The 12,786-nt window shown below is 44.7% G+C and overlaps 2 protein-coding genes across 4 annotated transcripts in view; one reads left to right on the top strand and one right to left on the bottom strand.

Annotated features, from left to right (window-relative positions):
* klhl35 (kelch-like family member 35) overlaps positions 1-12,786 on the top strand; it is a 103,222-nt gene that overhangs the window by 46,606 nt on the left and 43,830 nt on the right. The window lies entirely within an intron of this gene.
* On the bottom strand, positions 1,332-10,367 carry ets2 (ETS proto-oncogene 2, transcription factor). Of its 3 annotated transcripts, none has more exons than XM_087268866.1 (10): positions 10,151-10,367; positions 9,742-9,795; positions 8,674-8,791; positions 8,071-8,190; positions 7,106-7,306; positions 6,178-6,228; positions 4,253-4,456; positions 3,677-3,928; positions 2,814-2,932; positions 1,332-2,322 (listed from the first exon to the last, which is right to left on the bottom strand). In XM_087268866.1, exons 2-10 carry the CDS (start codon positions 9,778-9,780, stop codon positions 2,107-2,109), a joined length of 1,320 nt encoding a protein of 439 aa, XP_087124992.1. In that variant the 5' UTR covers positions 9,781-9,795; positions 10,151-10,367; the 3' UTR covers positions 1,332-2,106.

Below are 12,786 nucleotides of genomic sequence, written 5' to 3'. Positions count from 1 at the left end.
GACATGCCTTTGTAATAATCACACTTATCAGAGTCTATAGACATTCACCATGCATTGGTACATTAGTATGTGTTCATAATAAAAGTGTGTGCACGTCAGAACAAGTGTTGAAACACACCGTACAACTCGTCCCAATCACTGTTATTTGTCTTGTAATTACAGTAATCAGTGTTTGAGTTACAGTAAATGTCAAGGAAGCAGATTGCGTAATTTACTTACATAAAGAGCGGCTCATTGACTGAGTCTGCTTCACCTGGTGTGTGTGTGTGTGTGTGTGTGTGTGTTTGCATCTTTTTCTTTTATAACAGCATCATTTAAGGGTGTATACTCCATAAACAAGTTCAGTGTCATTCAAAACTTATTATTATTATCACCTACTGTGCCCCTTTCTACAAGCTGTAAACACGTCTCTGCTGTGTCTCTTGTGTGTGTTTGAGCGTGTTTGAGCTGAGAACAGCACACAGATGTTGTCCTCCAGCTCTCTGAAACTGACGCTTTCAGGCTGTGATCCTCATTGTGGTGTTTTGGTGACTGTCACTTTAAATGCAAATGAGTTTGAGCTCTTTTTAGAAGAGGGCGGAGCTACAGACGGCTGTGCGTCAGCATGGGGAACTCAAGTTTTATTGAATAAATAATAAAAATAGCTTAAACATGAAGAGTCCTGCGGCGTCACGGTGGTGCAGAGGGTAGCACAATAGCCTCACAGAGAGAAGGTTGCTGGTTCGAGTCTCTGGGTCAGTTGGTGTTTCTGTGTGGAGTTTGCATGTTCTCCCCGTGTTGGTGTGGGTTTCCTCCGGGTGCTCCGGTTTCCCCCACAGTCCAAACACATGCGCTATAGGGGAACTGATCAACTACACTGACCGTAGTGTATGAGTGTAAATAAACGTGTATGGGTGTTTACCAGTACTGGGTTGCAGCTGGAAGAGCATCCACTGTGTAAAACATGTGCTGGATAAGTTGGCGGTTCATTCCGCTGTGAAAAAAGGAACTAAGCTGAAAATAAAATGAGTGAATGAATGAAGAGTCCTGGTGCTGTTGATTTCTCAGTGAAAGCGCAGTGTGTTCATGATGGAGTGAAGCGCTCATGAGTGATGACAATACACATGAAAATGCCACACAACTGGCTCCTGAACACAGATAAAGTCACACTCCGCTTCCTGATTGCTTTCATTTTCTTTTTCTATCATTTGCTCATGAAACACACACACACACACACACACACACATACACACAAACATACTCTCTCTTGCACACACACACACACACAAACACACTCTCTCTCTTACACACACACACACACACACAGATAAAGTAAACTGCTGTGCACCGCGTCAGTTCAGCATCCTTTATTGTTTGACCGTGTGGGCGATATGAAAGTGTTGGCAGTGTGTTACAGACATTAAGCTGTGTGTCTGGGCAGATTGTCATCATCAAGAGTCCAGTAAAGCAGTCCACAGAGGACGTCCAGCACAAAGCCCACCCAGGGAGCTTCAGTAATAAAAGCTGAACGAGCGCTCTGGGAAAATCCATCTCCACCATCGGGAAAATAAACCTGCTCCGAGAGCAGCTCTCCATACAAAACAGCCCGTACAGACATATAAATACACACACACACACACGCGTGCGCAGAGCTGACCGCGTACATGATCAGAATAAAGCTCCAGGAGTCTGGAGGGAAACACAGAGTTCTGCTCCTGATGGAGAGACAATCATCATCTTCATCATCATCACTGAAGCTTTGGTCAAGTAAACATTCAGTCGGGATCTCCACGTCCCTTTGGCCTGAGCGAAAGCGTCCTCCACAGAGCAGCGAGAGGAAATCAATACACAAGATCATCAGAAACACACACACAGAGAGAGAGAGAGAGAGAGCTGAGCGTCAGACACATGTGAGAAACACTGCTGAAGATCCAGCGCTCAATAAACCAGTGTGCAGCGCTCACACACACACACACACACACTGTCCTCAGATCAGTGCAGAGAGTGTGTGAGCGGCTCAAAGTGTGGCCGTTCTCATCACAGGAGAAACGTTTGCTCCGGCATCAGCCATAAACACAGACCCGCAGCGGCCTGCAGAAACACACACACACACGCGCGCGCGCACGCTCAGTCCTCGCTGTCCGGCTGAACTCCCAGCAGGCCGTGCAGCTCCTCCACGGTGTAGCCCAGCAGGTTCTGCAGGTCGCAGACGAAGCGGTAGACGTAGCGCTTCCCCGAGGTCTTGTGGATGATGTTCTTGTCGTAATAGTAGCGCAGGCCGCGGCTCAGCTTCTCATAGTTCATCTTGGGCTTGTTCTTCCTCTTTCCCCAGCGCCGCGCCACCTAACACACACACACACACACACACCATTAGTGACACTTCATCAGCCAATCACAGCGCTCTTCTTAAAGTGGTTCTCTCTGAAAGTTCTCGAGTGTGTTTGCAGGATCATGCTGAGTGAACGCTGCTGAAGTAAGTGAGAGTGTGTGCGCTGTGTTTTTAACTCTGTAACTCCGCCCACTGCCAGTTCAGCCAATTATCTTTCAGCACTCCAGCTTGTGGAAATGGTGTGTGTTTCATGTCAGTCATGAAGGCTGTCAGCGTATGCGGACGCGGCTGAAACTGAACCACAGTGTGCAGACTCACACACCAGACGCAGAGAGCACTGCGCTATGAAAGCCATCCAGTCCAATGGTGTGCACCGCTTAAGGCGGCTCTCTTGCCATTCAAGTGTATGTGTGTGTGTGTGTGTGTGTGTGTGTGTGTTTAGGTTTAGCTACACTTATGAGGGCCCAATTGTGTGTGTGTGTGTGTGTGTGTGTGCGCGTCTCACCTCATCAGGGTCAGTAAGCTTGAACTCCCAGCCGTCTCCGGTCCAGCTGATGATGCTCTGACAGGTGGAGTCGGTCAGCAGCTCCAGCAAGAACTGCCACAGCTGGATAGGGCCACTTCCTGTGGAGCAGCAGAGGTCAAAGGTCAATCACAGTCAATGATGAGTGAGTGTGCGTTTTAGTGCTTAAGTGTGTGTGTGTGTAAGTGTTTATGTATGTATTGTGTCTGTATTTATGTGTGTGCGCAAGTAATTGTGTTTGCATGTATGTGTGTGAGTGTGTGTGAGCGAGCATGCATAAGTGTGTGTGTGTAAATGTATCTGTGTGTGTCTGTGCTTGTCTACGAGTGTGTGTGTGTGTGTGTGTGTGTGTGTTTGTGTGTGAGTCTGTGCACGTATATATGTGTGTATGAGTATGTGAGTGCATATGAGTGTGTGTGTCCATGTGTGCAAGTCTGTGTGTGTACGAATGTCTGTATGTGTGTGTATGTCTTTTCAGTATGTATATGTTTGTGTGTGTGTGTGTGTGTGTCTGTGTGTGTTTAAGTGTGTATGTCTGTATAAATGTGTGTGAGTGTATGTGTGTGTATGAGTGTGTGCGTGTGTGTTTGAGCGTGTCTGTGTGTGTGTATGTGTGTGTGTGTGTGTATGTGTGTGTATGTATCTCTGTGAGAGTGTTTTTTGTGCAAATGTGTGTGTGTGTGTGTGTGTGTGTGTGTGTGTGTGTGTTTGTGTGTGTTTGTGTGTTTGTGTGTCTGTGTGTGTGTGTTTGTGTGTGTGTGTGTGTTTGTGTGTTTGTGTCTGTCTGTGTGTCTGTGTGTGTGTGTGTGTGTATGTGTGTGTGTGTGTGTGTGTGAGATGCGCACCAGTGAATCCGGCGAGCACGGCTGCAGGTATGACGGGTCTGCCGGTCTCCTGCGTCTGGTTTCTCTCCTGCACGTAGTCTTTGAAGGAGCGTCCGTGTTTCTGGAGGCCCAGCGGCAGCAGCTCCTCCTCGAAGCTGTCGTAGGACGGCACGCGTTGGGTGTCCGCGAGCGACGAGTGGCTTCCCCAGGAGCGCAACACACACTCCTCTGCGCTCTCCACACTCTCCTGTGACGCCTGCTCCCCGGATGAGCCTGAACACACACAAACACACACACACACGGGTCAGCACACAGGTACACGTTATACTCTTGATAACGTTAAAATGCAATCAAATACACTCAATCAATCAGCTGAGTCCCTTTATTCATCAGGGATTACCACAGTGGAATGAACCACCAACTATTCCAGCATGTGTTTTACACAGCGGATGCCCTTCCAGATGAAACCCAGTACTGGGAAACACCCATACACAGTTTAATATTCTCGTAGCTCTCGCCAGTGGCGGTTCTAGAGCGGGGCAGTGCCCCCGTGTCAACAAGCTCAGCCCCGATCACGTGTGAATGCCCGTCTCTGACCTGCAGTGCGGAGCTGCGGAGTGTTTTTGGTGAACTCGTGGCTCCTGTAGCGGACGCTGACCGTGCTGAGCTGAGGCTTAGCACACGCCGGGAGCTCCGCGGCGGACGCTAGCAGAGCCGCATCATCAGACGTCTGGAAGAGCTCTCGCAGGAGACTACTGTGAGGATTCGGAGCCGTCAGAGAGCACTCGTCCAGACTGAGACCTGCACACACACACACACACACACGTCAGTTAACTGTCCACACACAAGCCGCACAGACACACACACTCTCTCATAAGCAGACCTGCAGTGCCTATAGATCCCCCTCACACCCCTTTACATGCTGATGTTCCTGTAGCCTCTCCTGACCTGTGCCCTGATCTACATCTCTATCCTCAAGGGGAAATGTAGAGATGCTCACAGCTATGATGATTCTCTATAGGCACTGTGAATAAGTCTGCAGTTTGGTGTGTGTGATCAGTGTTCTGATGCTGATAGAAACATGTACCTGTAGTCATGAAAACACACCGATACCAAAGACTGACGTCACTGACACAGCTTTTCAGAACACACACACGATATGTCACAAGGAAATTCAGAAACACCATGTCAGCAGTGTGGAAATATTTCACAACTAATGATGACAACACACACACACACACACACACACACACGGCACACTGCAAACGTCCCTCCGCAGCAATATCCAGAGGAGCTACAAAAAGCAGAACTCTAATATGAGTGCTCAATTACAAACTACATCAGGAACCGTTTGTTCATTGACATCCTCGTGTTAAGCAGAAGGAAATATGCTTGAGTTACAGTTTTCAGAATTACACAAAAGCTGTTCTGTAGTGGTACTGGCAATTACAAGAAAGAAAAATAAATAAATAAATAAATAAATAATAATTTAAAAAAAATATATATATATGTATATATACCGTTGAAGTCAGAATTATTCGCCCCCTTTAAATTTTTGTTTCTGTTTTGAATATTTCCCAAATGATGTAGAACAGATTGAGGAGATGTTCCCAGTATGTCTGATAATATTTGTTCTTCTGGAGAAAGTCTGATTTGTTTTATTTCGGCTAGAATAAAAGCAGTTTTAAATGTTTTAAACACTATTTTAAGGTCAATATTACTCCACTCCATCAACTGATGTCACTTCCGAGTCATAGCCGTAAAGGTGTATCGCATGCGTGTCATGTTAAATGTAATACAGATGTATCAGGACTGACAGAAACACTGGGACAATTGTAAATTTGTATGATATATGTGTAGTATTTATTTGTAAAGTTCATTTATAGTGTCCTGTTTTTAATCAATTGATGTGAATGAAAACAACTCAAATGAGCTATTTCTGACGTTCTTCCCTGAATAACAGTTTTCAGCATTACAACACTATTCTATAAGTAGATCCAATTGAGGACAAGGACAATGACAGGGTTTGTACATTTGTTAAGGGTTTTAATTAAGAAAACAAATCTGAGAACCAAATGAAGGACATATTCCTTTACAGAAGAGCAAACACAAATCAACCATCAGGCCATTTTAGACAATTATGGATGAAATACTGTTTATTCACTGTATTTCTGTGTTTATTTCAGGAGCAGATAGTGTACCCTGCTGCATATATTTATATGTCAATCCATACATATTGATCAAAATATAGATATTAATAAAAGTGTAAAATCTGGTGTGTGTGATCAGAATACAGACAGAATGAAGTGTAGATTTCTCTATGAACATATGTGGTGAAATTGAAAACTACAGGCACAAACAGATGAGGAATAATACAAAGATGAGCTCTAATCTCTAGTCTGAGAGAGGTGTTACTGAATTAAAACAGCAAACCTGCGCACACGTCTGCAGTGTTTATAATGAAGTCATGTGTGTATAATGTGTGTGTGTGTGTGTGTGTGTGTGGTGATGAAAACACTTACTGCTGGGCCAGCTGCAGTCAGACACCTTCAGCTCCTCGTCCTCCACACAGCCTGCAGAAAACACATCCATCAGACATGAGTGTGTGTGTGTGTGTGTGTGTGTGTGTGTGTGTGTGTGTGTGTGTGTGTGTGTGTGTGTGTGTGTGTGTGTGTGCACTACTGAAGAACCCTGCTCTAATCTAACACAGTCCTTTTAGTAAAAATACTTTATAATTGACAACTCACTCTGACTTGACGTGAGTTTTTGTTTCTCTGGAAAGCTTCAGTTTTACTGCTCTAGGTTTCTTCCTGAACTCTACAGGTTTACTCAGACACATTTCCCTGGAGGACATTATTAAAATGAAACCAAAAGAACGATGTGTGTGAGTCAGTGTGATGAATCAGGGTTCTGCTGCATCTCTTCAATACGATTACAGTCGAGCGCTCAGCTTTTGCCTTATTTTAGCAAAATATCCTCACAGAACTTGATCTTCTTTACTGAAGATTCTAAGACTTTTGGCATGAAAGAAAAATCAATTGCCATACAGTGCATTATTTTAATATGTATTTTAAATATATATATATACACACACAGCTGAAGTCAGAATTATTCACCCCCCTGTTTATTTTTCCCCCAATTTCTGTGTATCAGAGAGCAAATTTCTCCAACACATCTCTAATCATAACAGTGTTAATAACTCATCTCTAATAGCTGATTTATTTTCTCTTTGCCATGATGACAGCACATAATATTAGACTAGATGTTCTTCAAGACACTAGTGTTCAGCTTAAAGTGGCATGTAAAGGCTTCACTAGGGTAATTAGGGTAAAGTTAGGGTAATTAGGCAAGTCATTGTATAACAGTGGTTTGTTCTGGAGAAGAGTAATCTGATCAGTATATGATCTATAGACACTGTAAATCCTGAATCTGTGTATAAACTGTGCTCACCTCTCATCATCTGCTCCAGATGCTCCCACAGAATATCCCCCACGAAATCCGGAGCCAGATCCAGGAACCTGTCCTTGCCCAGCTCACAGAGCTCCCGTCCGCTCATGTCGAAGCTGAAGAAGCTGATGTTGGTGAGGCTGAACTCTCCGGACGCCCAGTACAGCCACTGCAGGACCTGCTGCTTCGTCCACCTGCGCGGGTCTGCGGGACACAGCGGAGATCAGGCACACGGCTGTGTACATACACCTGTTTTCATGTGCATTTGGAATTATTAACGGAAACACCAAGATGTGCTTACATTTGGAAAACGCACATGTGTAGTAAACTCAGATAAGAGTAACTGCGCTACACTGTGCAGTGATCAGCTGTACTGAGTAAAGCATCAGTGTGTGCGCTTCAGTGCTGATCCGATGAACTGACAGATATAAATGTGTGTGTGTGTGTGTGTGTGTGTGTGTGTGTGTGTGTGTGTGTGTGTGTGTGTGTGAGAGGGTGTGTGTGTGTGTGTGTGTGATTGATGTTGGTCTGCAGCTCTCTGTGTTTCCAGCTCTCCATTGTGTCAGATGTGAAATGTTGTTCTGTCTCAGGCCTCCGTCAGTCCGTCATCACAGGGCTTCAGTATTCTTCTTCTTCTTCTATTATTATTCCCTCCAGAACTGTCTTGAGCATCTGTCTGCGCTGCTGTCTCACTCCTCCTGAAGCCTCCTCATTCACTGTGTTCATTGGTTTGGTGTTCTGAGGTGCAGCTCATTCATTAGAGGAGAACAAACAGCAGTGACTCCACTTCTCTCAGTGATATCTGTGCAGGAGTGAGGAGGAGATGCTCTACTGTGCAGCGCTGATGGACACACTGCTCTACTCACTGATCATTTACTAGATATTCCAGTTTTGCACACAAATCTTATTAGCATCCTATGATAGAAACACACACACACACACAGCTCAGCGGAGAGCAGGACACTCACTGTCAGAGATGCCGCAGATGCGCTGGACTTTGGAGAACCCGCTGAAGCTGTCCTTCAGAGCCTGACTGACCACAGCTTTACTGCAGGGCGTCAGCAGAGGAACCGAACACACACCAGCATCTGCAGAACAACGACACATGATCAGAAACACACTCCTCATCAACATAAGTAAAGAGCCGGATCTGCTGTATTGGGCTGAATGTAGTGCACATGCGGTGAGACGCTGGTAAAGCAGGTAAAGCACTCTTATTCCATAACCACCATACTCAATACTCGGCTACGAGAAGTGTTCACTTGCATTAATCTGGGAAAAATCAGAGCTTTGACAAGAAATCTGCAGGCTAACTTTATTACATTCAAAATAATATTCATTTACTAAACTTATTCATTCAGTTTTATCTTTCCTTATTGCTTAACTGTTTATTTGTTTACTCAATTTATTTGATTTATTTACTCTTTTTCCTCCCTTTAGAAAGAGACCAAGATCTGTTCATAATCAAACTAATATCCTAAAGTTATTGCTGTAATTTGCTGTATTCATGTGTCATGCAGAACATAATCCAGTAAATATATAAATAAACCCAGGTGAGAGTGTTTTAATACCCTGAGGGAAGCAGTCCAGGCCGGACGGGACCTCCTGAGCCGCCTGCTCCTCCTCCAGGGGACAGAAGCCGGAGAACAGGGACATGGGGTCCTCAAACAGCTCAAACGCTGCCTGACGCTGGGCGAGACACACAAGAACACACATTACATTCACACACACACACTCAGGGCCGGATTAACCAATGGGCATTATGGGCACAGGCACAGGGGTCCGTGCGCATTTGAGGTCCCTGCAAGAGGGAAAAATGCCGATTTTGAAGTGTCTATTTAGGCTAAGTGCTAATAGCGCACCTCGTTGGAATAATCTAACTAAATGATTCCCACCCATCACTGTTTGATTGACAGAGACGACATAACAGGGTTTCTACGGGTTCATCAAGTCAAATTTGAGACTTTTAAAAGACCTTTTTAAGACCATTTTAGGACCATAATGAATGAAATTTCAGAAAACACAGGGCTAGATCATAAAGATGTTTAAATGGCCAAGTTAAAACCTTAATAAAACATAAAAAATGTTATTGTAAGGAAGATAATTAAACCATATTAATAAGTAAACAGAGTTAATAAATAAATGTTTGTTAAAACTTTATTGACAATCATTGTTAGTGATTGGATGGGTGTAGTATAGCTTTACATAAACATCAGAAAATGAAGACCTGTTTAAAATGAATTAAGACCTACAACACAATATTTCAGTCAATTTAAGACTTTTTAAGGCCTAAAAGACATTGTGCCTAGGGGCGTCTGAATTCTTAATACGGGTCTGCACACACTTCACACACTGATACAGAAACCCCAGACTGAGTTCAAACCGGCACGGGCAGGAAAACCCGAGGACACGCCCTCCACATGACGTCACCGCCCCAGCGGCACGACCATATATGGCTTTCCTGTTCCGTGCCGGAGCGAACCGCGTGGGCGAGAGGAGCTGACCTCCAATGACATTACAGCAGCTCTGCCCTCGACCAATCAGAGCGGAGCACAGGCCCCGCCCTGATCTTATCGACAGAAGAGCTGTCAGTCCAGATGTGTGACGAACACACACGCATACACACACACTGTTCTCACCTTGAGTGTGTTTCTGAATCCAGGTAAAAGCGACTCCATTTTACACACTGAGACCTGAAACAGCAGAAACACACTGATCAGCAAACAAACACTCGCTCATCATCATCAACATCATCAAAGAACTCAAAGTGTCCTATTAGAATAAGATAAAGGAGCGGGAATCTAAAGTTTCCGTTAATAAAGTGATTCCCGAATCATGACTCGGTGATGATCCGGAGAACATGATTCATCTCCATATATGAGATTATATAACAGAAGAACAGATGATAATCCAGAGCAGATTATTATCGATGAGCTGCAGAGATGTTCAACACACACACACACACACACACACACACACACACACACACACACACACACACACACACACACACACACACACTGAGGGTGAGGAGCAGAACACACTCACTGTACCGAGCACTGACTCTGACGCTGAGGGATGATGATCCACTGACCTGTTGAATTCTGACAGGAATAACTCAATAATCCGCGGTGCTTGCGCTGCAGTGTTTCCCTCCTCCGGTCGATCGATTGGTTTATATTCCTAAATCGTTCGCGGTGTGTGTGTTTGTTTATCTGTGTGTGTGTGTTGGTTAGTTCACGCGTTTATCTTGAGTCTCGTCTGTGCGCGCGACTGAATCTCCAGCGCTTATGAGTGAACTGTGGGGATGGTGGAGGGAGGAGCTATGGAAAAAGCAGAGTGCGCATGCGCAGAGTCACTACTGTATGATAAATGCGTGATTACTGTAATAAACACACCTGAGCACACCTGCGACTGCGGTACAACAGCAATATACTTTGTGTTTTCATACATTAGGATGTCTCCTGGTAAATATTACATCCCCTATGCAATTATCTCCACATAACAGACAGTTAAATGTCATGTTTAACAAGAGTTTCTGTCTAAAACTCATTTTAGCACAATAATCATTGGTGATGTGTGCGTTCTGTGTGCTTATTGATAATAGTATAGTCATGTACATATAATACATGATATTTATAGGCAGCATGGTGGCACAGTGGGTAGCACGTTCGCCCGACAGCAAGAAGGTCTCTGGTTCAAGTCTCAGCTGGGTCAGTTGGTGTTTCTGTGTGGAGTTTGCATGTTCTCCCTGTGTTGGTGTGGGTTTCCTCGGGGTGCTCCGGTTTCCCCCACAGTCCAAACACATGCGCTATAGGGGAACTGATCAACTACACTGGCCGTAGTGTATGAGTGTGTGTGTGAGTGTGTGTGAATGAGTGTGTATGGGTGTTTCTCAGCACTGGGTTGCAGCTGGAAGAGCATCCGCTGTGTAAAACATATGCAGGAATAGTTGGCAGTTCATTCCGCTGTGTGACCCCTGATAAATAAAGGAAATAAGCTGAAGGAACATGAATAAATGTCATTATAAGTATATATACCCACACCGAAAGAACATATATAAACATATAGGAAAACGGGCAATTTGATATACGTCACAGATCTTTAGGGCGGGGCTACCAGTGCTTTAGAGCTGGGCTATCAGTTCTTTATAGGGCGGGCCTATCAGTTCTTTAGGGCGGAGCTATCAGTGCTTTAGAGCTGGGCTATTAGTCCTTTAGGGCGGGGCTATCAGTTCTTTAGGGCGGGGCTACCAGTGCTTTAGAGCTGGGCTATTAGTCCTTTAGGGCGGGGCTATCAGTTCTTTAGGGCGGGGCTACCAGTGCTTTAGAGCTGGGCTATTAGTCCTTTAGGGCGGGGCTATCAGTTCTTTAGGGCGGGGCTACCAGTGCTTTAGAGCTGGGCTATTAGTCCTTTAGGGCGGGGCTATCAGTTCTTTAGGGCGGGGCTACCAGTGCTTTAGAGCTGGGCTATTAGTCCTTTAGGGCGGGGCTATCAGTTCTTTAGGGCGGGGCTACCAGTGCTTTAGAGCTGGGCTATTAGTCCTTTAGGGCGGGGCTATCAGTTCTTTAGAGCTGGGCTATCAGTTCTTTAGGGCGGGCCTATCAGTTCTTTACGGTGGGGCTATCAGTCTTTTAGGGTAATATTTGGCTTCAGCCGGTATGAACTTCTGTTTAACCACACAGCTTTCATTTTGACAGACAACAGACTGTTTATAGCCAGCAGATTTAAAGTAATCCAAGCAGTTCATGTGGAGCCCTATTCACTCTTTCATTATCAGCATAGCTGTGCAGAGACATAGCAACCGGGGGGGACAGGGGGACACGTCTCCCTCACTTTTGGAGATTTACTATTTAGAAACAGGTGATTAATAATTATATGAACTTAAACTTTTGGATCTTACACCTAAAATGGGTTTGAGTGAATGTGTGTGAAATCATAGAATCTCTCCACCCCACCAAATAAACTGGTCTGTTTTTCCAAACAATTCATACATACAGTAAGTCAGGAAAATATAGATCTGTTCTAGTGTTTTTAAATATTTTGATTAAAACTCTTACATATATTGTGCCTTAAAATGAAATATTTCTATGACTATAAACACACACTACATGATGTGCAAGGCAAACGTGAGTGTAGCTGTGGTTCTGTGGCACCAGAAACAGCATGAGGAGCATTTTCAGCAGTCTTTCCAATCACTTCATCACCTTTGATGTTGAGAGAACACACACTCAAGAAGAATGTCAAGGCATCAGCATGAAGAGGGCAGAGCTGCTGAGAGATGGACATGAATACACACATCCCCGCCGTCTGCACATTTGCATATTTACAGACAAGATAAACAGGTTTGCGTAAATGAAACCACAAGTTGTTCCCAGAGCTCATTGGAGTTAAGTGTCTGGAGGACCAGCGTTATCTTTATGTGTGTGTGTTGTAATTCGCAGTGTTTGTGTGGTGTAACCGCAGGTATCACACCTATTCTCTCAGCGTTTATCAGCCGTTTCCTCCCACACACACTGATTATTCAGTGTGATCGCAGCAGATCTCATCCATTGTCTAAGTGAGAATGATCAACATGACGGTCATCACTGCAGATCATCACCTGCGAGCACACACACACACACACACACACGCACACACACACACACACACACACACACACACACACACACTCACATACACAC

This window comes from Danio rerio, chromosome 10 (assembly GCF_052040795.2).
Source record: "Danio rerio strain M-AB ecotype USA chromosome 10, GRCz13ab, whole genome shotgun sequence".
Lineage (NCBI taxonomy): Eukaryota > Metazoa > Chordata > Actinopteri > Cypriniformes > Danionidae > Danio > Danio rerio.
The sequence above is the reverse complement of the archived record's forward strand: the minus strand, read 5'-3'. Positions and strand labels throughout refer to the sequence as shown.